General features: G+C 38.3%; 1 protein-coding gene across 2 annotated transcripts in view; it reads right to left on the bottom strand.

The window, feature by feature from the left end:
- Positions 1-26,968, bottom strand: part of LOC136856796 (lachesin) — a 160,471-nt gene that overhangs the window by 55,076 nt on the left and 78,427 nt on the right. For both annotated transcript variants that reach the window (XR_011017515.1, XM_068224963.1), the window contains exon 5: positions 9,618-9,757. Coding sequence is in view for 1 of the 2 variants with exons in the window: in XM_068224963.1 (XP_068081064.1) it covers positions 9,618-9,757 (140 nt within the window). In the remaining variant the exon portion in view is untranslated. The remainder of the gene's footprint in view (positions 1-9,617; positions 9,758-26,968) is intronic.

Genomic DNA, 26,968 nt, shown 5'->3' with positions numbered 1-26,968 from the left:
CGCTCTTTCGATATAGTTAACATGTTTCCCAGTATAAATACCAAGGAGCTTCTTCCTATCGTCAAGAAGAATCTTCTTGCTAATAGTTAACTAAGTAAACTGGAGGTTTAAAATTTTATGAGTCTTCTTAACTTGCTAATTAATAATAATTACTTTACTCTTGATAATACCATTTATAAGCAGAATGGTCAGGCAATGGGGTCACCAGCCTCTGGGATACTGGCAGAGATTTACTTAGACTTTGTAGAAAATAATGCTATAATCAAAAATTCAACCTTCAGTTATATTCATTTCTAGGCCAGATATGTGGACGATACCTTCATAATTCTTGATGAATGGTCCACAGATGCAAAAGCTACTCTTGACAATCTTAACAGTTTAGATCAGAACATAAAGTTTACCTTAGAATCCGAGAATAATAATCGTTTGAATTTTTCGACCTAACGGTTACTCTATCACTTTCTTCCTTTTCATATAATATCTATAGAAAGCCTACTCAGACTGCTATCACCATCAGGAACAATTCTTCCCATCCTCAGGCCCATAAAAATGCTACCTATGATAGTCTGGTTGACAGAGACTTTAGAGTTCCTATGTCAAAAAAGAATCTGAATAAAGAATTAAATTTAATTCGGGTGATAGCTAGAAACAATGGTTTTAAGAATGCTTTCATTGAGAGAATCGTTAACAAGTTTAAGTACCGTCCTAATGCTACTCTTTTGAGAGAAAAACCTAAAGTTAATACTTTTTTGACTTTCACCTTTACAAATAAAATACACAGCATCACCAACATCTTCAAAAAACATAACACTAAGATTTCTTACAGAACTAATGATAGAAGTATTGACATCCTGCATAACTCCACTTCATTAAATAGAAATAATGTTTTTCATAGTTCTGGAGTGTACAGATTATGCTGCCATGACTGCAGCAGTTCTTATCTTTGACAAACAGGACAAAGCTTTAAAATTAGATATGTGGAACACATTAATGCCGTTAGGTACAATAGGTTTTCAGCAATGGGGCAGCATATGAAAGATTTTCAACATAATTTTACTAGCATTGATCAGGATCTCACAGTTTTACAGGTTATTAATAAAGGTACTTTGCTCGACATCACTGAGAGCTGTTTCATTCACCTGGATCAATACTTTAATGCTGGTTCAAGTCTCAATGATATTTCCGAGAAACCAAGAGTATTGTTCGATTTTTCGATAGCGTTTTCAGACTCAGAAAAGCTTCCAATAGCAAATCAGTTTTTCAAAGCATACAGAAAACGTACTCACACCACGCCCTCTCGCCGCATCGCTCTGCATAATTCCCCTCCCTCTTCCCTCCTTCCTTCATTGCCATTAGCTGTAAGCCGCTCCTACTCCTTTTCAGTACCTCCCTTGATCTGCTTCCCCCTCCCTTCCCCTCCAACGCAGTGTCTTGCGGCTCTCAGTGTCTTCTCTAACGTCTAAAAACACACATAATATACGCTGCCAGAGGTGAGCTTCTTATTCACGTTTTCTTACGGCTATTTACGACCCGTTAAAAAAGCCCTACTTGACACTCTTTTCTTTTTCTTTATTTGCTTCAGGTCCCGATTTGAATCAAGAACATCGTTCAGTACCCTGGAAACACGGTGTCTGTCATTTTTCAATTATAATATAAAGAATATCTTGTTATTTATTACTTAGCAGACTGAATGCAGCCAGGTTCTTTAAGTTAGAGAAGACCTATGTTTTATTACGCAAAACACTGTTTGAAGTTCCCTCAAGTTCCTCTTTTTTTTAGTACTAGAAGTGGTTACGTCCTTTGACTGGTTACGTTATTTTAATGACAGCCATTTTTAACCAATAGAAAAATGGTTTCTTAAGTTTTGCACCTGTTACTTCAATACTCAATGGATGTTCAGCAAGAAAATCTTTTATACATATTTTCTCACAAAATAAGAAAATATGCTCTTGGACTTTTATGATAGTGAAGCATTGGTTTTTGTCCTCGGCTCAACTTAATCCGCTTGCACATGGCTTAACGTTTTTACATTCAGAGGACTTTTGTCAAGAGGATGTATATATTCAAAGTTTTAAGATAGTTGGTGCTCTTCCTTAGGTTTAAGTCATAAGTTAATGTTTACAGTTGTAATCGTGCAAGCAAAGAGGAAGGTTGTTGAGTGAGTGAGTGCTGACATGGGGATTTCAATAGAATTGTACCGGGCGACGATAGGTCGTTGGCACAGTAGAGGCAGGAATACGAGACGCAATATGAGTGGCAGAACCGGACAGCAGGTGAGTTTGGTTTCAATTTTGATGGCTGCATCAGTGATAGCAGTGTTGTTGGTTATTGGAGGGGTCGAGATGAACCCTGGACCTGATCATGAGAATGTGGTTGGTTGGGAAGACATGGAGAAGATAAGGGAATTTGGTAAGGCCCAAACTGAACAAATGAGAGAGCTATTACGAGAGCAATCTAGTGATCTACGAGAAATGGTGAAAGAGGAGATAGGAAAAGTGATGGAAAGGGCGGTCCATAATAATAAAGAAATATCAAATTTGAGGTATAAGGTGAGGAGAATGGAGGAAGAGATAAAAGAGTTGAGATGGCAGGAGAAAAAAAGACAAGAGGAAAACCACGAGAAAAATATTTTTATATATGGGCTTCCAGAGAACACTAAAGAAGACATGGTATTCAAAGTGCTGGAGCTAATTAACGAGAAGATGAAGATTAGCTGCAGAGAGGCCGATATAGAAGAACTACAGAGAATGGGGAAAACAAAAGGCAAGAGACCAGTGAGAGTGAGATTTGTATCAAACCTACTAGTGAGAAAGATTCTGCATAGTACAAGCCGGTTGAAAGGTGAGAACATATGGGTCAAACAGGAGATGGAAAAAGAAGCCCTCAGTAACCAGAAAATGCTACAGTTTCACCTAGGGAAAGCTAGGTGTGAAGGATTAAGGGCCTACATAAGGCGCAACAAATTAGTGGTGGGGGACAGTAAATGGACGAGGACCTGGGGAGTAGAGCAGTTAAAGAATATGTACAATACAGCGGGTACATTGGCCGAGGAGGAAGGTGAACGTACGAGGCAGCTGAGACCAGCAGAATGCGGAGCAGCGAGGGACAACCAGCTAACGATGCAACAAGGACAGAGAGAGGAAGTAACAGATGCTGAGACAACGAATAGCGAAGGTAGTCCAGGCAACCTTCAGAGGCAGCTGAGTGCAGACTCTATGAAAGAAGCAACACCGAAACGCAGACGTGTGAGTATCAAGGACTTCTTGCTCAGAAAAGGTAATGCAAATGAGGGTAGCCTTGATAGAGAAGGTGTTAACACTCTAGATGAGAACACTGAAGATCTAGGTGTAACAAGGATTACGAGGTCGAAGAAGATCAGCCAGAATGAGGGACAGGGGAGAAAGACATAACTAGAGATAAGAGTAGGGTGTATCAATATTGAAGGCCTTAGGAGTAAGTTACAGAATGAAGCTTTTAAAGAGTTATTACATAGCTTGCATATTCTCGCATGTGTGGAAACCTGGATTCCACCGAAAACTATTATAGAAATAGGAGAGTTCACAGTCTATGGGCTTCCAGAGAACACTAAAGAAGACCTGGTATTCAAAGTGCTGGAGCTAATTAACGAGAAGATGAAGATTAGCTGCAGAGAGGCCGATATAGAAGAACTACAGAGAATGGGGAAAACAAAAGGCAAGAGACCAGTGAGAGTGAGATTTGTATCAAACCTACTAGTGAGAAAGATTCTGCATAGTACAAGCCGGTTGAAAGGTGAGAACATATGGGTCAAACAGGAGATGGAAAAAGAAGCCCTCAGTAACCAGAAAATGCTACAGTTTCACCTAGGGAAAGCTAGGTGTGAAGGATTAAGGGCCTACATAAGGCGCAACAAATTAGTGGTGGGGGACAGTAAATGGACGAGGATACCCAGGTGGGATAATGGTGATGGTTAGGGAGGATTTGCAAGCTAGAATAATTCAGATAGAATCAGAAATGGAGGAAATGATGTGGGTCAGAATAAAGATGTATGATGAAAATGAGTCAGACTTATGTATTGGTTTTGTCTACAACCCTCCTGAAACCTCGCCATTTGCGAAAAGGGTTTTCTTTGATGAGTTGGCATTAGAAATCAATAGAGTACAAAATATTTTTGAGGATACAGGCATTCTAATAATGGGCGATTTCAATGCGAGGGTTGCAGACCAGAAGCCGGTATACGGCAAGGAGACAGAAGCTGTTTATGTAAAAAAGAGAGTGAGCCAGGATAAGGGTTGTAATAAAAATGGAGAAAAGTTGCTAGAGCTATGTGGTACGATAGAACTATATATTTTGAATGGATGGTGGCATGGCGACGAATTAGGGAACCTGACATACATAATGGAAACAGGGGGTAGTAGCATAGACTTGGCGTTATGCTCCAGGAATGCGTTGCCTGTGATTAAAAGTATGGAGGTTAAGGAATGGGGTGAGTCACATCATCTCCCAATTATTGTCAGAATAAAAGTTAGAGAGGGTAAGACACCAACAAGCAATATGATAAAATACAAAGAAACGATAGTCACTAAATATAGGTGGAGAGAGGAGCTAAAAAACGAGTTTATGAATTATTATGATGGAGAAATAGGACAGATAGTGAAAGCTGGAATAGATTCAATGATCGAGAGTAACCAAACGAGTACAGCAGTTAAAATAATTGAAAATTCTGTAAAGATGGCAGGGGAGAAGATGAGAATAAAGGAGGGGCAGAATATAATAGGAAAAGGCTGGTACAATGATGAATGCAGGCATAAAAAGTATGAAGTGATGAAAGCATTGAAGGAGTTTCGGAAGCATGGGGGAGAAAACCATAGGATGGGATTCTGTAACTTGAGAAGAGAATATAGGGAATTACTGTATGCAACTAAGTCTGAATGGCAGGAGCAGAGAGTTGTCAAATTAAATAGCAATGCAAAACAGAATGATGGTAGAAAAGTATGGAGTACAATTAAGGGGATTTGTGGAATACGGAAGCTGCCGCGGCAGACGGTAATAAGTCAGGCTATCTGGGTGGAGCACTATAAGAAACTATTAGAGGCTGAAGATAGGTGGAGACCGAGATTAAACAATACCGGTATATCGGTAGGGCTAGGGTGTACGGTGCCAGCATTAGACAAAGAAATATCGAAAGAAGAAATAAGGGAGGTACTAGGGAAAGCCAGGAAAGGCAAATCAGGAGGGATTTCGGGTATCACTAACGAATTTTGGAAGCAGCTGGCGCAAAATAAGGATATCCTAGAAAGTATGGCGAAACTATTTAACAAAATATTTGAAGGAGGTGAGTTCCCAAAATCTTAGCAAGAGGGAGTGATCTGCCCAATCTATAACAAGAAGGGAGATAAAAATAACCCTAACAACTACAGGGGCATAACATTGCTAGATACATTAAGTAAAATATATACAGGTGTGTTAGCAAAAAGGATAATGAAGTGGGCAGAGGGGGAATTGATTCTGGAGAGGCTGCAAGCAGGTTTTAGAGAAAGGATGAGGACAACAGATAATATTTTTGTAGTGAAAACAATAATAGATAAGTATGTAAAAAAGAAAGGAGGAAAAGTATACATTACTACTATTGACTTGGAGAAAGCATTTGATTCTGTGAGCAGAGGGGCAGTCGTGGCCAAGATGAGAGGAATAGGGGTGTCCCAGAAGATGATAACAGCGGTTGAAAATATATATTCAGAAGTAAGGTGCGCAATAAAAACTAAGGAGGGCGTAGTATTTGGAGAAATATTCTCTAATGTAGGATTAAAACAGGGTTGTAAATTGTCACCAGTACTGTTTCTACTCTTTATAAATGATATCTTTCAATCGAAAGGTTTCAAGGCAGGGGTTTACCCAAGTCTTGAGAACCGGAATATTCCGGGCCTCATTTTTGCTGACGACATCCTTTTGCTCACTTTTGACACCCAATAGTATGCAAGGTAGTATAAATGTGGTGGTAAATTACTGTCAAGAATGGAACTTAAAAATCAATGTACAGAAAACCAAGGTAATGGTGTGCAAAAAAAGGACATAAATTATCAAAGAATGAAAAATGGTGGATGGGCGAGACGAGGTTAGAAGTTGTCAAGAAAGTAGAATATTTGGGTATGATTTTAAGTGGAAACGGAAAGTGGTCAGAGCAAATAAAAAGATCAAAGCTAAAAGGCATGAGTGCACTGTCAGCCATTAGCATACTGGAGAAGAAGATGCCCAATACAGACTACAGAGTGTATAAAAATGTTTTTAATGCAGTAGTTAAATCTAGAGTGTTGTACGGAGCGGAAATTTGGGGAGTTGAAGAAAGGATTGACTCACTCGATACAATTACGAGTAGATTTGGGAAAATAATTATGGGTCTACCCAGCTGTACAGCTAATTGTGGAGTGAGAATGATGTGCAAAGATATAAGTCTGCGAGTGGACATTATTAAAAGGATAATGAAGTATTGGTTGAGAATGAAGTTGCGAGAAGGGGGCGAAATTTTACAGATAGCATATCAACACCAAATGAAACATCAGAACCAAGGATACTGGGTGGATGGGGTACGGAATATTTTAGAAACGATTGGAATGGGATGTTACTGGGAAAAAGAATGTATAGAGAAGTGGAAAATATGTAAAAAAAAAATAGTTCTAAGAATTAAGGATATTGAAAAACAAGACTTTGATGCACAATGTAGAAGTAAGAGGTCATTAGAAGAATTTTGTAATATATATGGGAGAATGAGAATAAATGTAGAGTTTATAACAAAAAAGAGAATGAGGGGTATAATATGGTGGTTAATGGGGATACATAAAAATAAAGCATATAGAAGGAACAGGGATGAAAATAAATGCTTAATATGCTCTGAAGAGATGGGATGGGCACACCTTATAAAAGATTGCCCTATGACAAAGGAAATACGAGAAAAACTCATAGACGATGAGGATGTAAAGAAAATTGATAACGAAAATCAGTTGTATACAATTGTAAAGTTATTGAACAGAGAATGGATGCACCCGGATAGAATTGCAAAATTATTTAACATTATTAGGGGAAGGTGGAGCAGGAAATTGAAGGAAGGAAAGGATGTGATACATGTCAGCCAGGAACCGAATTGTGCCTAGGGTAATCTAGACAATATAACTCCGTTGAAGTCTAGAGCCATTAGGTACATAGGCTTAAGGGATAGCATGGAACTACCTCGTTACAGTAGTTCTACTAGTTTTATGTTTCTCGAGTAAGAATTCCCATTTTCTCTCTTTTCTTAACAGCCTGCAAAGGCAATATTATCTTTGATAATCTGAAAAGATATCACTAAAAATATATGTTTTGGTTTTTTCTGCCATAATACTATATATGAATGGAACTCCAACATTCAGTTTATAGTATTCTTTCTCTGTTCAATTTCTATGCACCTGTTTTATATGAACATTCATCGCATGTACCAATTATTAACACTATTCACTATAGTTATTTAAGTTACTCCTTCTAATTTTGTATACGGCATGTATCACAAATTATGCAATTATGAAACAATTACAATAAATAATACCCTCTCCCTAATCTATGATTTTCGAGATTAAGGGAGATGGGTATCTTGAAAAGTTAATGTTTACGGATCTTGTTTTTTTAATCAAGTTTTACCAGTTTTGTAAAATTTGTGTATACATTATGCATTGTTTTTTGTAGCCTTGTCATTGTATGTTTTTCTTATTTTTGGCTGATGATGATGCACACCAGCATTGAAACCGGTACTAAGAATAATAAAATGTTATAATTTATCTTATAACATTGTATGGTATTGAATAGGTGGACCCCTTTTGTTTCCATTAGATTCTTGGTTCAATACGGAATTAACATGAAGTTTTAAACTTGAATGTAAAAGAGCTGTCGGGAAGACATGGGGCCAAAGACCATCAATGATAATGTGGATATATACAATGATCATTAGACTGTTGATGGCCTATGCTGCAATCATCTGGTGGCAGAAAGTAAGCCAAGGAAAAGTCAGTAGTAGATTGGATAGCCTACAGAGAATGACATGCATAGCCGTAATTCGGGCTATGAGAACTACGCCGACAGAAGGCTTGAATACTTTACTAGACCTCCCATCACTATGCAATTTCATAAGAACAGGCTAGAATGAGTTCATATAGATTGGCACAATCAGAGTGCTGGAATGCACAAGGACCCAATCTAGGACACTGTAAAATTAACGGAGTAATAACAAATTAAATGGCGTATGGCTTTTAGTGCCGGGAGTATCCGAGGACATGTTCGGCTCTCCAGGTATAGGTCTTTTGATTTGACGCCCGTAGGCGACCCGCGCGTCGTGATGAGGATGAAATGATGATGAAGACAATACATACACCCAGCCCCCATGCCAGCGAAATTAACCAATGATGGTTAAAATTCCTGACCCTGCCGGGAATCGAACCCGGGAACCCTGTGACCAAAGGCCAGCATGCTAACTATTTAGCCATGGAACCGGACAGAGTAATAACAGAGGAAGTTCTACACATGCCTTCTGATCATATGATACCAAAGTACAACTTTGAAAAAACGTCTGAGACGCAGATAATAAAAAAAGAAGACTGGGATATCAACAAATGTAATACTGAAAAAGAAGATATAGTGTGGTGGACTGATGGCTCAAAGACTGGGAATGGCACAGAAGGAGGGATCAACGGCAGAAGACCTGAGAGATGAATCCATATCAGCCTGGGCAAACACACTACAGTCTTTCAAGTGGAAGTGGTAGCTGTCACAACATGTCTTGAAGAAAATCTGAAAATGAACTATAGGAATAAGAACATTTTCATTTTTACGGACAGCCAAGTGGCCATTGAGGCACTAGAAGCAGTCCGGAAAATATCCAGAATTGTCTGGTATTGCCACTCACTTCTCCTGAAGCTCTCAAAGTACAACAATGTCAAAATAATATGGGTATCAGGGCATGCAGGTATAGAAGGAAATGAAAAGGCAGATAAACTGGCCAGGAAAGGGGCAGAAACACATTTTGTAGGCCCAGAAACTGTATGCGGGATTTCCTATGGACAAGCCCAACACTACATAGGAAAATGGGTACAAAAGAAACAAATGGAGAACTGGAAAGATACTCCAGGATGCAGGCTTGCAAAGGAACTGATAAAAGGACCAAACAAGAAGCATACTAAAGAACTGTTTAAATACAGCAGAGAAAATATAAGATAGGTAGTAGGACTATTGACAGGACACTGCCATCTCAAAAAACCTACATAGAATTGGAGTAATAAGAGACAATATATGTAGGAAATGCAATGAAGCAGAGGAATCAGCTGAACACATACTTTTCGAACCAGACTCTCCACTCTAGGACTATAACGTGAAGAGAGAGAAAAAATCCAAGAAGACCCAAGAAGGGAGCAGGTATATCTAGGTGGGAATGAAGGAAAAAAAAAGTTGCAAAAGATCTTAGAGGTCAACGCTAATTAGGAACTAATATTTAGAAGGCCCATGGAGAAAAGAAGAAGAAGATACTGAGCTGGAGATTGCTCCCTAGATGTACCCTTACAAAGAAAACAAAAAACACCACATTCTGAGAACCTGTCAAATGGAGAAAGATCATAACTTACCAAATAGTTCAATCTCAGCCTCAGCATTCCCCAGTTTGTTGGCAGCACTACAAATGTACTTTCCATATTGTTCTTTTTCAATTGTTTTCACTCTCAGAATGGTGTCGGTAGATTCATCAGCTGTAGCAAAATGTGAGATACTGTGGGGGAAAAAACAGAAAAATTACCAACCATGATTTACAATGAATTTAAATTCAATCAGAATAAGAAAAATGTACCCTTACATGCTAAAGCAAATATTTCTCAACATCCTAAGGATTCCTGAAGATAATAAGAAATAGTGGTTTCAGCTCTTCTGAATAAGTTCTTCAACACAACCCAACATGGAATCAAGCATTCAACATTTGAGATGACATAAGAACACACCTATTGAACTGGAGTGTTATAAACATGATGATGATGTTTGTTGTTTAAAACACCCAACAGCTAGGTCATCAGCCCATAATGGTACGAGGTGCAACAAAATGACACAATATTTAAAATTTCAAAATGTATCCACTGACTAGAATCTAAAAGAAACAATGATGAAAAAATGACCATGGATTAATGTATCCACACAGACACACACGAAATGCTGTCAGTTTGTACAGTTATTTATTCACATCTATTTACAAATTAAACATAAACATAACCTTAATCACTGCTGTCACTAGCAAAATACACACATCAACAAAGCTGCCATTTTAACAACTACCTATCACTTCAACATGGAGACTGCAACCACTGCATGTCACAACAACACGACATCACAAGTATACTCCTGCTACACCATAACTCTACTAAACAATAACTCGTCATTACCATCAAGACCACCTCCTTACATACGTGCCTGGCCAGGCTTCTAGAATGATACATTACCAAAATACTTTCTCGTAAATTCTAGAATGCCTAACAACATGATTATAACGTACCGAATATTCTAACATCATCTAGTGCCATTCTGGAAGTTACAGTACGTTTCACAATTCTGTAGCAGATTACACATCATATACAGGTAATAATAAATTATATAATATTAATTTACAGGTATTTACATTCACTGAACTCATATAAATATTTATGTATAGCACATGTTTCATGACATAATTTCACACTAATAATAATAATAATAATAATAATACAAATACTAAGTGGATGTAAATCTTTATAGCCATACATTACAAGTAGCCGGGCAGTTCCGCGGGTCCGCTGGGTCCAGTCGATGGTGTCTTTGTTCCTGGCGATGATGGTCCACAGGTCTTCGCGTGGCATTTGAAGCTCCGCTGGCTTTTCCCACGTTTGTACCTTGTGTTCTGTCAGGTAGCACCCTCGTTTGCTGGTTGTGTTCGGACCCCATTGGTTCTTTTTTTTTCTTTCCGCTATTTGCTTTATGTCGCACCGACATAGATACGTCTTTTGGTGACGATGGGATAGGAAAGGCCTAGGAAGTGGAAGGAAGCGGCCGTGGCCTTAATTAAGGTACAGCCCCGGCATTTGCCTGGTGTGGAAATGGGAAACCACGGAAAACCATCTTCAGGGATGCTGACAGTGGGGCTCGAACCCACTATTCCCCGATTACAGGACACTGGCCGCACTTAAGCGACTGCAGCTATCACTGTCTCCTGGTCACTTCCTTGAGAGGAGTCTGTCTGATTGGGAGGTTAATAATGGACGGCCTCGGGAAGATGGACAGAAAAGGATTTGAAATGAGTGTATTGAATTATAAGTGGTCCTTAACTTGGATTTATCTTCTCCAGTACCCGACTCACATTCCAGAGTTGATGTTTCCGGTTACGTAGAGCCTCTGTGTTCTACCTCTGCATAATGCAGGTATTTATTAGTTTTGTTTGCCGTAGTTACGCGGAGGTTACATTATGAGATTTTCGTTCTGCAGACCTTTTACTTTCGTATACTGCAGATCTTTTGTCTTTTGCTTTGTGTGTTTCTTTACCTTTGTACCTTACATACACGTGAGAACGGAGGATAGTATTTATCCATTTGCTTAGCTGGTTTGCTTGCTTGTGTCTTTACATCGAGACCTACCATTGTTGTTGTTGTTGTTGTTTGTCGTCTCTGTTTATGGCTGAGCTTTTAGAAATATGGTATTATATTGCGCTATGATTTGATATTCATGTTCGTCCATGCGAGGCGATATGAATATATCACGCAGCGTGGATATGGTGACTGTTACGATTGTAGTTCGGTTGAGCCTTATCTCTCTTTGCGGCGACTCAATATTATGACCTGTGGTGTCTGAATCAAGCTTGTGAGTCCATGAAATTACATGTCATGATATACGGATTATTTCCGTAATGTGCCTTGGCGCACTGGCCTATCTTGGGTCCTTATCATTTTGGGTCTCTGTTCTGTGTGCGTTTGTTTGTGCTGTCCGCTTGTGTGATTTATGGTATTTTCCGCATATCACGGGTGTTATTTTCATTTCTCTTTTATTTTTGCTTTCGGCTATTTAATTATGTTGTGATTTTCCTTTATTTTTATATGTTTGATTGTTGATATTGTTTACCCATCTCATAACTATGGCAACCATTCCTTCATCTAACATTTTCTTTTGTTCCTTGAGATGCTGCTTTTGGTAGAGATGGTGACTGTTGTGTGTTCGCGTCTCGGGTGATGCTCGCGTGGAGCTGGGGTGATATGTTATCGATCGGGATATGTGAATCCCTGTACTGTTCATTTTGATTTTTCTCCCCCACCTGTCCAGCTTCTCAATTTTGTGGTTGAAGTATTTCACGTCACAAAATTATGTATTTTCGAGGCGAGTTGATATTCTGAGTTGTGGTTATTATTTTGAAAGAGACGATTTTGGCTACCCTCGGCGATGCTTATTGAGCCTCTTGGTGTTGCTGAACACCTGTCTACATGTAGCATACTCTATACATACGAGGGTTGGGCCAAAAGTCATAGCAACTATTTTTTTTCTTGAAGATACCAGTCTGGTTGGAAAAGGTGACATATACAGATGAAAGGACAAGGTGTTAACTACATGTGTGGACAATGAATAGCACTGAAATATCGTAACACACTAATTTATTATGGTAGTATACAGGGCAATATGGCCTTCCCGGTGCAAAAGAATGACAACACAGTACACATAAAGTTGACATGACAAACCTGGGCCTAAAGACGCTCAAAGTAGTCCCCTGCTACTGACACCACATGCTGTCAACGATGTGGGAGGCCCTGAATACCATCTGCCTCAGCAGTTGCCGCACAATGCCCTCTCGTGTTGCAAACCGCCTACCACGTAGTGGTTCCTTAATCTTTCGAATGAGATCAAAGTCATAGGGTGAAATGTCGGGAGGGTACGGTGGGTGCTCCAATTCTTCCCATACCCAAGGTCGCAGTAGCTGCCCTACACACTCTACTTTATGTGGTTTTGCATTGTCGTGCAGGATTATTGCACTGTCCACAAGATCTGGACGTTTCTTCAGAATACCACGTCGTACCTGTCACACCAGGAAGTCCCTGTGCGGTCACTGTTCTGCCATGTGGAACAAAGTGGTAAACAATCACACCCGTGACGTCATATGCGACGATCACCATCAATTTGACTGGGGAAGGATTCTGACGGACCTTCTGCCTCCTTGGCGATCCAGCATGTCGCCACTCCGCGGACTGACGTTTCAGTTCTGGTTCGTATGTCCTTGCCCAAAATTCATCGATGGCGATTATTCGTGACAAGAATTGATCGCCATCCTGTTGCCAGCGTGCAAGGTGGTCGGAGCATATTGCATAGCGCACCCACCTTTGAACGTCCATCAGTACGTGCGGTACCCACTGCGATGCGATTTTGCGCAGTTGCAGAACAAGGTGTGGCTGTTTGAAGATGAGGGTACTGTTGTGACTGGGCGAAAGTGAAGGTCAGTGAAGAAAAGGATGACTGCAGTATTCTTCACTAAATGGGGCTTACTGACTCGGGTTGTGCAAGAAACACAAAGGACAGTTACTGCGAAGTGGTACAGTGAGACTTGTCTGCCTCAGGTCATCCAGGCTCTAAGCAGCTCCGTCCAAGATCACGGCTCAACACTTGGCTCTTGCATCATGACAATGTTCCAGAGCATCATGCTAATGTAACAATGGATTTTCTTGCCAGATCAGGGTTGACTGTGCTTGATCACCCTCCATACAGTCCCGATCTTGCCATCTTGCCGCATGTGACTTGACACTCTTCCCAGAAGTGAATATAAAGCTCAAAGGGCGGCGTTTTGCATCCGACGAGGAGCTTCTGGCAGCATGGGATCAAGAGTGTGAAAACGTAACCAAAGAAAAGTGGCAGAGTTGGTTCAGTGACTGGTTTCAACATATGGTGAAGTGTATTGGGTGTGGTGAAAATTATTTTGAAATAAAAGTGTTCATTCACATTGCAAAATTTTCCTAGTGCCCTTAGTACATACCGACCTTACCTCAGAGCAAATGAACTCGCCCTTCCCACATCACCTGCATGCGCACAAGCGAGAGAAACACAGTCACTTGTGAGCTAGCGGTCTAACGTAACGTCACTATGTTTTCCAAACAGGAGCAATGGAATTGGATCAAGATTGCCAGAGGTCGTACAGCACGACAGTGTCATCAAGGTCTTCAAGAGGCTAGCGGGGAATCTGCATTGCCTTACAGAACAGTGGCAGGTTGGGTAAAAGCCTTGAACGATGGTCGGCAAACTGTGACGGACATTCATCGGGCAGGTCGTCCTAAGGTGTCAGTGAAGAAGTGCATGCTCTTGCCGTGCTACTGGACAGTGATCAAAACCAGATGATTCGTGAGCTCGCCAAAGAAACCAAATTAGTGCATACGACTGTGCTTCACATCCTGAAGGAACGCACAAACGCCTGGACATGCGAAAAATTGCATCACGATGGATTCCACATGATTTGACAGAAATGCACAAATGGTTGCGTTGCGATGCTGCTAAGATGCACTATGAGCGCGAAGGAGAGATTTTCTTATGCCGTATCATAACCCTGGATGAGACATGGGCTAAATCGTAAGAGCAAAAACTGAAACGCCAATCGAATGAATGGCGTCATTATGGGTCACCACGGAAGTCGACAGTTCGTCAGAGCCCCAGTATGGTGAAAGTTATGATGATCCTCGTGTACGACTGTGATGGTTTTATCCTAACGCATTACAAATTTCCATGGCAGACAGTCAATTCACAGTATTACTGTACGTTTTTGGAGCACAATCTGCAACCAGCTTTGAGAAAGAACCGGCAACACTTTCTGCAGAATCCACACATCGTTTTGCACGACAGTGCTCGGATGCATACAACGCAAGCTGTGGCTGATTTGTTCGGTCGATAGGACTGGGAAGTACTGTACCATACTCCCCAGTCTTAAGTCCTTGTGACTTCGATTTGATTCCGAAGATGAAGGAACCACTTTGTGGCATTCGCTTCAGAACTGTTGCAGAGGTTCAACAGGCAGTAGACCGCTCCATTCGCACTATCAACAGAACAGGCTCTGCTACAGGTATACTACGAATTCCTCATCGCTGGCAACGGGTTATACACAACGCTGGTGACTACACTGAAGGACAGTAAAGGTTGCTAACATGTAAACTCTTTAGCATCTGTTGTAAATAAATAGTTGCCAGTGTTTAAGTTCCAACCCTTGTACTCGATAGCTGAAGATCCTATGGGGTGAGTATTGCATGTCGTGTGGGCAGGTAAATGGATTATTTAGAGAAACAGAAAATTCTAAACGATGAAAAAGTATTGTCGCTTGGCTAAGGTTTGCTGACATTTTTGGAACTGTAGATGAACAAATCAATAGTAGTGCCAATTTAATAGACCAAATCAATACTGTGGATGCTTTTATAAAATTTACATTAGAAGTTGAGAAGAATAGTAAACTAAATTTTCTGGATCTAATTATCAAAAGAAAAGAAGAAAACCTATCCTTTTCAAGTTTCAGAAAGCCAACTCAAACCATAAACACTATACGGAAAGATTCACATCATCCTGCATATAAAAGATGTTCTTTTCTAAGCATGTTGAAAAGAACCTATAATATCCGCTTGTCAAAGAACGATTTTCAGAAACAAATTAGCCTTGTTTACAAAATAGCAATAAGTACGTTTATACAAAAAACAACATTGATAGATTAATAAACAAAATAAAAAATAAACTTCAAATGCAGTTAAAAAGAGAGCATAAAAAGAAAATCTTTGCCACCTTTGCCTATAATTATGGAAATATTTATCAAATCACTAACATCTCCAAGGGACTGTCTGACTTTTTATTATGGACACTCGAGTTTAGGCTTTAATTACAAACAAACTGATAGGCCTATTGCAAAGTGAGTTACAACAATATTTTCCTTGTTTAATTCTGCATTAGGGTATAATTATAAGACACATTATTTTTTTAAGTTCATTAAACATTTTTAATTTGCGGTTGTAGTAAACAATGTCCAGATTTTTGGCTTCTGCTCTAGAAAGCCCTTGTTTATGAATATATGCACAGAAAACTACTTATCTGATGGTAATTAAATATTTACATGTTATAACCACATGTATTTGTAGTGTAATACTCAAGTTGCAATTTTTTTCAACCACCCCGAAAAAAGTTCTTATTTTTCTAAAGCAACTCCTTCTCAGCCCAGGATTAACGTACAGCAGGAATCTTGGGCTTGTTTTGAAGCACTCAGTCATGGTTATCTGAAACTACAACCGCTGTAACCATATAGTGTGGTAAGGAATTTATGAGGAATAATTTTGAAGGGAGGTTTTAAGCATGCCAGACCATGTGATTAACAGGAGATAGGGTGGAGAAATCAGAAGCAGGTGCAATGATTTTGAGTGCTATTTGTTTCTTTCAAAGTGAGGGGAAAATCAGGGGACAAGAAGGTCCCTGTGTACTAGAAAGTGTCAGATTGGATTATCGCTCTTGTCCGTGAAGAGAGAAGGAGTCGCTTCAAAAGAAAATGAAGGAAATACATCATCCAAGTCAAGAAAGAAGCAGAGTATGAGACCGGTGCGACCGAAAAATCCCTCGATGATTTTACTTTGGGCACAATATGAAGAAATATACATTACTTTTATATGAATAAGGTATTATCCACAATTAAAAGCCTCCGCATGAAAATTTTAGGAAATATGGCAGATTTTCCTGATATGTCAATTTCACTGATCTCTATACATGGATCGCTGCCGCTGCAGGAGAAAGTACGCCAAGTTGAACGCGCGGTTCGCCATGTTGGCGTACCCAACCTCGAGCTCTCCTTATGGGGAAGCAATGATAATATAGTCAATTTTAAGTCGCAATTAATGGCGCATTGGAATAATTAAAAATATAGAGACATGTTCACTCAAAGCATAAGGACATTGGGATCACTGACACGTCATTCCAAGGTCAGTAAATCTCCGGGATAGCAATAAACATGAGTGTATAATAACGGCCGGCAAATATTAACTTAGGTGCTGAATACATGCAATTAGCGATCGGTAACACAATACGAGTGAAAACCAGTTTCTGGAAACATTGCTGTAAATTGTATACATGTATGCCACGAAATTATGCATTCTTAAAATGATGTACCTATAAACGTAGCTCAATATACAGGCCTAGATTCGACATATCGTAATCGGTGCTTGATAATGAATTTCTGTTTCCTGTTTCCAATAAATAACGCGCATATTATCAAAATAAAATATCATTGAAGCAAATGTACACATTTATAAAACCAGCAAATATTCAAAACTAGTCAATATATCACATTACCTGCAGCTTAATGTACTATTACAGACCTCTTTAATTAAATTCAGCTAGCAAAGCGATATTGATAGTCATCATCAGAAATATGTAACACCAGTTAAAAGAGTCCCAAATACCACGAATAGTATAATGGAATAGCCCCAAACACCCACCACACTTTTCCTTCTCCCACCACTCCAGTGTCTGAAACCCATAATTATTACTGATGTAAATAAGGTCTAGAATTCCTCCAGACTTCATTTTCTAAGATTGTTATAAGGTCACGTCAATTATTTCATCGAAACCGTCAGTTTAATTATGAGAAATAAAAAAAATATATAAGTAAATCTTTACTTGCAGTTAATGTTCAGTAAAATTGAAAACAGTTGGCTGTACATCACTTCTAAGGTGTACAGTTTGTCCATTTCTATCAAAACAGTCTTCCTCTAAGTGATCTGAGCAGAGAACAGCTGTTTTAGAAGGCTCCCAATTCTCCCGCCTGATACTCCTAATCGATGATCTTAGATGTTCGGGTCTCGAGAAAGGAAACCTACAAAAATTAATTGCCATTTTGCTCCCGGAATATGCGAAATAAGATACAATAAACCTAAAACTCAAAACACTACCCTAGGAAGATTCTTATGTACAGTATAAAACTCCCCGAGCCGGGCTGAGTGGCTCAGACGGTTAAGGCGCTGGCCTTCAAACCCCAACTTGGCAGGTTCGATCCTGGCTCAGTCCGGTGGTATTTGAAGGTGCTCAAATACGACAGCCCCGTGTCGGTAGATTTACTGGCACGTAAAAAGAACTCCTGCGGGACTAAATTCCGGCACCTCGGCGTCTCCGAAGACCTTAAAAAAGTAGTTAGTGGGACGTAAAGCAAATAACATTATTATTAAAACTCCTCGATGAAATGATTTCTCCTTCTGCTGATCGGTTCTGTTTGTACATCCATAAGCTGAATACTGCGGTATGTTAATACCCCGCAGAATGTTTCTTCATTCATATTTCAGATAAACACATACATATTTAAATTTAATCTTGTAATTCACAAGCATACTACAAGGCAACGAACCTAAATTCGTAAAATACACTACTATTTACTTTGCAATAACACAGCACAGAACACTCGTGAAACTACAATCAAGAGGCCTGGCGTCACTGAACTAAGCATAAACAAAGCAAGCGCGCTCCTCGTGGTCTATTGCACCATGCGCTCTCTGCCATCTTACGACGCCAGTCATCTTCTATTCGGCTTACTGCTACCCAAGCTACCAGCCATCCAGGTATAGAGATCAGTGGTCAATTTCTATGATTTTGAAAGTAGTTAAAAGATTGGGATTTAGGTTCAAAAACTCAACAGAAAACCAGTGCTAATGGAATTTGCGACAGTTGCTGCATCTGACATACCTACCTTATAAACATTAAAATAACAACAATAATATACACCACCTCTCCAATACTTATCTGTCCTTATATTTAGGATACAATCACTACAACTGGTGTTATAAGTCGTAAGCATCCTCAGGCAAAATAAACCTGAGCCTAAAGTTTGGTCAGGGCCCCGAACCTAGTGGCTTTAAAGTATATGGTTCCCTAAGATCCGACGTTTACATAAGAGACAATCAATAGCCTTAAAAATAGTGTGACAACTTCTAACAATGTTCAACGTAGCTTAGAGTAAAAACACTCCAATCGTATTGACGGATTTTAAAACATAAAACACAAAATAGAGCTGATAGTGAAGTAAATAAAATCATACAGGATATCATATTGCTATCAGTCAATCAAAAAAAATGTTTTGACATAAAAATGATTATTTTATGTTCGTTGGAATGAAGAAGGTAATTAGAATAGTCGCTATTTAAATCTCATTCCATTGCATAGGCATGAAAGTCAGGTGAAAAAATCCTAATGGAATAGTAACACATCGCAGGATTGATCACGCCTGAAACTACGTATATGTAGAGGCAAATATCCAGTTCCATTAAACATAGGTTAAAGCCATAACAGGTGTATTGGAATTTTGACTGGGAGTTCAAACAAAGTCAGAGATGGAGAAAATAAGATGCAATGAGCATGAATTGAAGTCTAAAAAAATGAAAGAGAAAAGATGTACTCAGTTCCTTGAAAATTAGTGTCCAAAAAATGAGAGTCTAAGACCGCTTACCCCTTATGTTGGAAGAGCAGTCATTGGTCACCTTAGCTGCTTGAGGAGTTCTGGTAATCGTCTACCTGTTGCCGCGTGTGTTGTATCGGCGCGCGGGGAGGGGTAGGCGCAACAATGAGAGCGCTAGAAGTTGCTTGCAGAGTTATAGCATGAGCACAGTAATTACGGCCGGAGGGTTATTTAAAGGTTTATAATGAAAATCTTCATGAAATTATTATGATTTGTATAAAAATTAGCAAGTAACTTGGGGACTTGTTCCATTATCGGGCTGTTGTTCTCGGAGACATCTTTCAAATTATTATTATTATTATTATTATTATTATTATTATTATTAAAGTATTTATCAAAAAAATGTAAGTATATTCAAATCTGGTCATTAAGCTGCTTTTATTTATTTAATAATGTGAAGGTCCTGATCAATTGTAGAATAATTGTGGCTGGAATCCCTCATATGGTTGCTCATAGCCAAGTATTTTTTATGCCTTAAGGCATTATAATGTTCCAAGTGTCTAGTTCTAAACTACGGCCAGTTTGCCTGATATAAGAAAATTCACACTTGGAACATTTAAGTCTGTAAATAACAGAGTTCAAAAATTTGTCCTGAGAAGCATTTACCGAGTTGGAATTAAAAAATATATTCCGATTTGTGTTGCGAGTTCGTTAGGCGATTCTGATATTATGCTTCTTTAACAGGTTATGCTGTATATAGCCGGGTTAGTGAAGTTGAAGGTGGTAGTATTTATTCTTTTGGGCTTATCAGAACTTAAATTTGTTGCATTTTAAAATTTTATTTTACCAATAATCTTATTGATCACGTTAGGTTTAAATCCGTTAGGTTTTGCAAGTACTCTTATGAAATCAAATTCTTTTTTTCTGGTTGGAAGGAGATAGTGGAACATTTAATGCTCGATAAACTAAACTGCAGGAGTTTGCATGTTTTTGAGATTGAGGTGTACGGACGTTCTTTATTGTCAAAGGAGCAGCAGAGGGCTTTCTGTAAAGTTGAAAAATAAAATTACCATTGGCTCTGGTCAACTTTAGGTCCAAGAAGTTTAAAGGCATGTTGATTTCGTCCTCCTTAGTGACCTAATGTTGCAGTCAAGGTCATTAAAGGTCAATAATATATTATCACTATTATTATGGTGTGTGTCGATGAGAGCAAATGTGCAAATCGATGTATCTTAGCCAAAGCTGTAAACCATTGATTTAATTGATTATCTTATTAGTCTCCAGATGATCCATAAAAATGTTCGCAAGATTCTCTTATACTAATGGGTTTGTTTTTTTTTTTTTTACTAGTTGCTTTACGTCGCACCGACACAGGTAGGTCTTATGGTGACGATGGGACAGGAAAGGGCTAGGAGTGGGAAGGAAGCGGCCATGGCCTTAATTAAGGTACAGCCCCAGCATTTGCCTGGTGTGAAAATGGGAAACCACGGAAAACCATTTTCAGGGCTGCCGACAGTGGAAGTTCGAACCTACTATCTCCCGAATACTGAATGGCTTCATTTAGTGGTATACTTGTATACATATTGGTGACATCATATGAAACCATAACATGAGTGTCATGTAACTTAAGTTTAGAAAGTTAAACATCAACTGAATTCATAATGTAGGCTTCAATTTTTAATTTATAATGGCTATTTAAAATATGGTGTAGAAATTTAGAAACCTTGGGGGTAGGACTATTTCGACAGTTTATAATAGGGTGCATTGGTACCTCTTTTCTTATGTATTTTCGGTAGGGCTATGGCCGTAGGTAACCTGGGATTCATAATAGTGAGTTATTGTTGTCCATGCTCTTGGAAGAGAAAAGAATTTTTCAGCAAGTTCTTTAAACCACGCTGGATCTTTAAAGTAGGATCCTTATTGGTTAGTTTGTAAGTATTGGCAGAAAAGAAGTCTTCAGTTTTTTAATATATTCATCTCTGTTCAATAATACACTTGTAGAGACTTTGTCAGCTTTTGTGACTATTATATTACTGTTTCTGATTTTGTCCTTTACTTCAATTATTTGCTTGTTAAGATTTAAAGAAGGCTTGGAATTTATTTCGTTAGTTAGGAACGGGAGCTTCTATTTTATATCATAACTAGCTGATGTACCTGTGCTTCACTATGGGATTCTCAGAAAGACTAACTTTGTAGTTTTTCTAACTTACGTCAACATAGGTCATTACAAAATCGTCAGTAGGAATGTAGCGATTAAAAGCAATGTTATCATATAAAATACTTGATCAAATGAAAAACCGCACATTTTCTCACTTTTAACGAACAGTACTATGGTGATATAGATGTTGATTCCCATAGGGAATCTGAAATATTTGTTCCGAATGAGTAAATTTATAATACCAATATAAATGGTCCCTTATTGTACATTATAAATTTTCCAGCTAACTCATTCCTGATTGCCAGCGTTTCGCCCCTGTGTGCATAAGGGCTCGTCAGTTGGTACCTAGCACACCTACCAAGAGGCATGGCTAGTGCATACCGTGCATACGAACTGACGAGCCCAGCCTAGCACACGGGGGCAAAACGCTGGCAACCAGGAATGAGTTAGCTGGAAAATTTATAATGTCCAATAAAGGACCATATTTATTAGTATTATAAATTTACTCATTCGGGACAAATATTTCAGATTCCCTATGGGAATCAACACCTATAACATCTGATGGCCAAGCAGGCATCAATTTTTGGTAGCGAGACAAAGTCTCTCATAGTGCATTGGCACTGCCGGTGACTTCAAGTAGCTTACGCAGTGGCCTCCATGGTGGAACATACTGTAAATAATCCAATTAACATTATTATTGTCATCTTGTCTCTTCTACATCATTTACTGTAAAACTCTAGTCAGCTCACATGATTGTATTTACCGTGTGTATATATGTCATTTATAACTATCTTGTTGGTGCATTATTGTTAATAGTCCAAATACAACATTTATCCTAACTGTTACTGTAAAAACCCTTTCATCCCATCTCATTGTATATACTGTATTCTTGTAAATATAACTCTATAATTGATATCACATTGTAAATAGTCCCATTACAAGATGGGTTCTACTCATATAATGTCCAATAAGGGACCATTTATATTGGTATTACAGTACTACGGTGCCGATCTAACAGTTCAAAGTTCCAGGGCTGGAATGACCAGGCCGCAGACAGCCATGAACACTCCTCTGACATTATTCCTTTAAATATGCACACTGCTCATTCCAATCAGTGCCTCAGAGTAGGGACTGAATATCTGGAATGCTATGATGAACCAGCGTGTTACGTACCAGTAGTATCAGAAAATTTACGAACCAGAGGAATGGCATGCTAAAGAAAAAAGTTATCTAACTCCCCAACTACTCCCTGCCAATATTCAGGCAAGCTGTTATACATGGTATGACCGTGTGAATTGGCCATGTGATTACGAGCAATGTAATGTTATTGTTGATCAACTTTATGAGCTTTCTATATTGTAGACCTTCACATTTAGTCTTCTTCCGACAGTGATATTAGGGCGCATTATAAAATTATTTATAGCAAAGACTGTAGTTATTATTCTCTGAGTTTACATACTGATTTTCATTAAATTCTGTTTACCCATTTTTTCGTGACTTGGCACTGATATGGACCTAGTAACAAATATCCATATTCATGAATATCCCTGTGATCATAGCCGGTATGGTAACAATGTATAAGACATAAATGATCGGAAATCTAATACTATATAACTTTAGTTATGTAGTATTAATAATACGACCACTAATAACATAAATATTTGAGAATTACATTTTATGCCTTCCTCTAAACTATAATTTCAATCAATTATTTATAGCCTAGATTATAGCGACTTATTCCTGACTTTGCATACTGATTTTCATTAAGCTAGGACCACTAATAACATTATTTGAGAATTGTATTTTAGGCCTTCCTCTAAACTACCATTTCACTCAGCGTGAATACAATTATTTATGGGCTATATTATAGCGACTTATTTTTCGACTTTGCATACCAATTATCATAAAGATACAGCCACTAATAACATAAAATATTCGAGAATTAAATTTTAGTCCTGCCCCTAAACTACCATTTCACTCATCGTGAATACAATTTTTTATGGCTTAGATTGTAGCGACTTATTCCTCGCCTTTGCATACCGATTTTCATTAAATTTTCTTCCGCGGTTTTCACGTGATGCGTGTACAGACAGACAGACAGACAGACAGACAGACAGACAGACAGACAGACAGACAGACAGACAGACAGACAGAAATTACAGAAAATTAAAAAGTGCATTTTCTTGTTACTGTGGACATGACTGATACAAAAATATCATCCTTTTAAAATTCTGAGCAATGTACAGACAAAACTCGTATTTTATATATATATATACATATATATTTAACATCGTTTCGGTATTCAATAGGAAGTTTTGAAATATTAGATTCAATTTCTGCAATGTTGGTAACCAGATCATCAATTTTATTGGGGTTGGTCCAGTTGAACTTAAAACCTTTGTTCAAAAGGTCCATTTCGCTGTTTGAAAAGTTAGTGTTGAACAAGTTCTCTCTGTTTGGAACAATATTGAACTGGGGGGATGGTGTTCTACTGGTCACTAGGTTCGGCACCATGACCAAACTTTAGGCTAAGGTTTATTTTGGCTGAGGATGCTTACGACAGTTAAGCGAAATATGTCTCAACCAGTTGTAATATTTGTATTCTAAATATAAGGAGTGATAATTGTTGAATGGGTGGTGTATATTATTGTTCTGATTTTAATGTCTACAATGAGATTTATTACATGTAATGTAACAGTCAACCAGGCCAATGAAAAGAACAAATATCTTAACCTAAAAGTTAAGGTCAATAGACTACCCAGGGACATTACATATTTAAAGGAGTACTTAAAGTATGGATTGGTTCCCAAGTTCTTGCTACATTTACAAAGAATTAACATTTCATCCACTAATCTACATAACACCCAAAAGAAAATTAATACAATTTGGATGAGAAATGAAATAGAAACACTCCATGGGAAGAAATCACTCCTGAATTTGAGCTTTACAAAGTTCATCTAAAAACTTTGTCCAATATGTCCCGTTTAGAATGGGACTTTTCTAAATTTGCTAATGATAAGGTGTCAGTCGCGATCAATAAAAACCAAGAAGTTTTAGATAAGAAATTGTCTTTTCTTAAAGAGTCAAAAATAAAATTTGTCAAATCTTCTGAAACCACTAAAACACCATCTCCCCAATTCAATGTTGTTCCAAACACAGCAAACTTGTATAACACTAACTTTTCAAACAGCGAAATGGACCTTTTGAACAAAGGTTTTAAGTTCAACTGGCCCAACCCCAGTAAAATTGATGAACTGGTTACCAACATTGCAGAAATCGAATCTAATATTTCACAACTTCCTACTGAATTCCGAAACGATGTTAAATTATGATATAAATATATATATAAAGCAAGATGTCCTGACTGACTGATAATCGACGCACAGCAAAACCTACTGGAGATAATTGCATGAAAATTTGAGGACATGTTCCTACCGTAGCTTAGATGCACACTAAGAAAGGATTTTTAAAAATTCCTATTTTAAAGGGGGTGAAGAGGGGTGAAATGTTATTTTATATTTTTGTTTAATTTATCCGTTTCTGTGAAGAATATTGTACTTATATTAATTCAGATATTTATTTTCATATATCCTAAATACAATTTTTAAATTTTTTTAAGAATTCCGACTTTAAAGGGGGTGAGAAGGGGTGATATATGGTTTTACATTTGTGTTCAATATCTCCGTTTTTTTTAACAATGTTGTACATATAATATATTCATTCAGTCTTCCAAATTGTCTCAATGGTACAGCAAAAATCTTGCATTTCTTGAAAAGTCAACGGAAATATATTTTTCAAGATTTTCCATATGAAATACTTCCCTTGCACGAATGAATCTATGACTTTTGCCAATTAAAAATGGCCGCAGCACTTTCCAACATAGGTGTACGTGCCAATTCACTCCGATTTCGTGTACTTTAAGATGGTAAATAACCACGTGCTTAAAGAAAAGAAAATACAATTAACAGTATATAGGCCTACATACACAAATGTTTGTGAATGAATTCGTGAGTAGTTGTTTAGCGTAACGGTTAAGTCAACGGACTACAGACTGCAAGAATGCAGGTTCGAATATGCCTGTTGGCAGCCTTTTTTAAACTCTGGAATATTGTTTTATCAATAAGATTTATTACAGTTTTATATTTTGTTAGTTGTCTATGGTTGTCTATGTTAGCTGTCTATGGTTCAAAGGTATGTCACTCATATTGATGAAGGAGAGACCGGAGGCAACTTGCATTATATTGTCGACCAGTAATGAAGTGTGTGTGATAGAACTCTTGAGCAATAAGGGTTTGAACCCTGGCAATCCTTGCTAATAACTATTCCTCCTCAGAAGAGTACCAACATTTCATATCAGAAGATTCAACATACTGGTGTGTGATATTTCAAGGAGACAGCTAGGTAACAGACTGCAGCGCGATAACATTTTTCACGCACACAGCATAATGGCAGTAACTTATCTAAACATTAATGGTGAAGTGTCGCCACATAACATTTTTTCTATTGTAAGTGACGGTGCGTGTCTATTTAGATATCTTTTTTACATTTCATATTCTACTTAGTTATGGCATAAAGAAGTTCGTGAAGCTATTGTTTCATCTGTCTCCATTTTGTCCGAAAATCACCTTGGTAATAACTATTCCTCCTCAGAAGAGTGTCGACTTTTCGTGTCAGAAGATTCAACTTATGGTGGAACATGCGAGTTGACGGCAGCAGGCAAAATATTTCCATTCCGCTTTGAAGTTTATAGTTGTGCCATTTCACCGTTCTATATTTTTGCATCAGTAGGAACAAAAATGGAGTTCAAGCCATTAAAAGGTCAATGTGAAAGCAACTAACATTGGTACGAACCGAAATGATAATCCTTTCAACCGGTAGTCACCGAAAGAACAATACTTAGAAGGCTGTGAAAAAAGAATGACAGAAGCGGATTATTTAAACCAATTATTAAGAAAAAAAGAGACTTCCATTAGAACATTCTTCATAATTCAGTACTACTGCGAGCAAGACAGAGTCGAGCAAAGAAAGAAGCCAGCTTATCAGATATAAAGATCAAATATTGACGGAGGATAAAATCCGCAGCAGCCCGCTCAACGTCAACTTCATAGATAAATTAACTGCGCGAAATTTAAAGACCAGCAAAAGGAGTTAGCAAGTCTGGTGCAGCAAATACGTCACGGCTGGACTTAGAAGTTTTATATTTGTCTGATACTGCATATCGTAGACAGCAGAATCCAACCAGCTGTCAAGTGCATTTCTAATAAAGACGGAGAAATCACATTCGCTCTGCAAACGAGAGAGTTTTTACCAATAATAGCACAATTAGAACTATTATATTGAGACTAATCGTCCCAGAGCACATTTTATTCTGATATCATAGG

This window comes from Anabrus simplex, chromosome 1 (assembly GCF_040414725.1).
Source record: "Anabrus simplex isolate iqAnaSimp1 chromosome 1, ASM4041472v1, whole genome shotgun sequence".
Lineage (NCBI taxonomy): Eukaryota > Metazoa > Arthropoda > Insecta > Orthoptera > Tettigoniidae > Anabrus > Anabrus simplex.
Note: the sequence above shows the minus strand (reverse complement) of the source record. Positions and strands in the feature narration are given on the sequence as shown.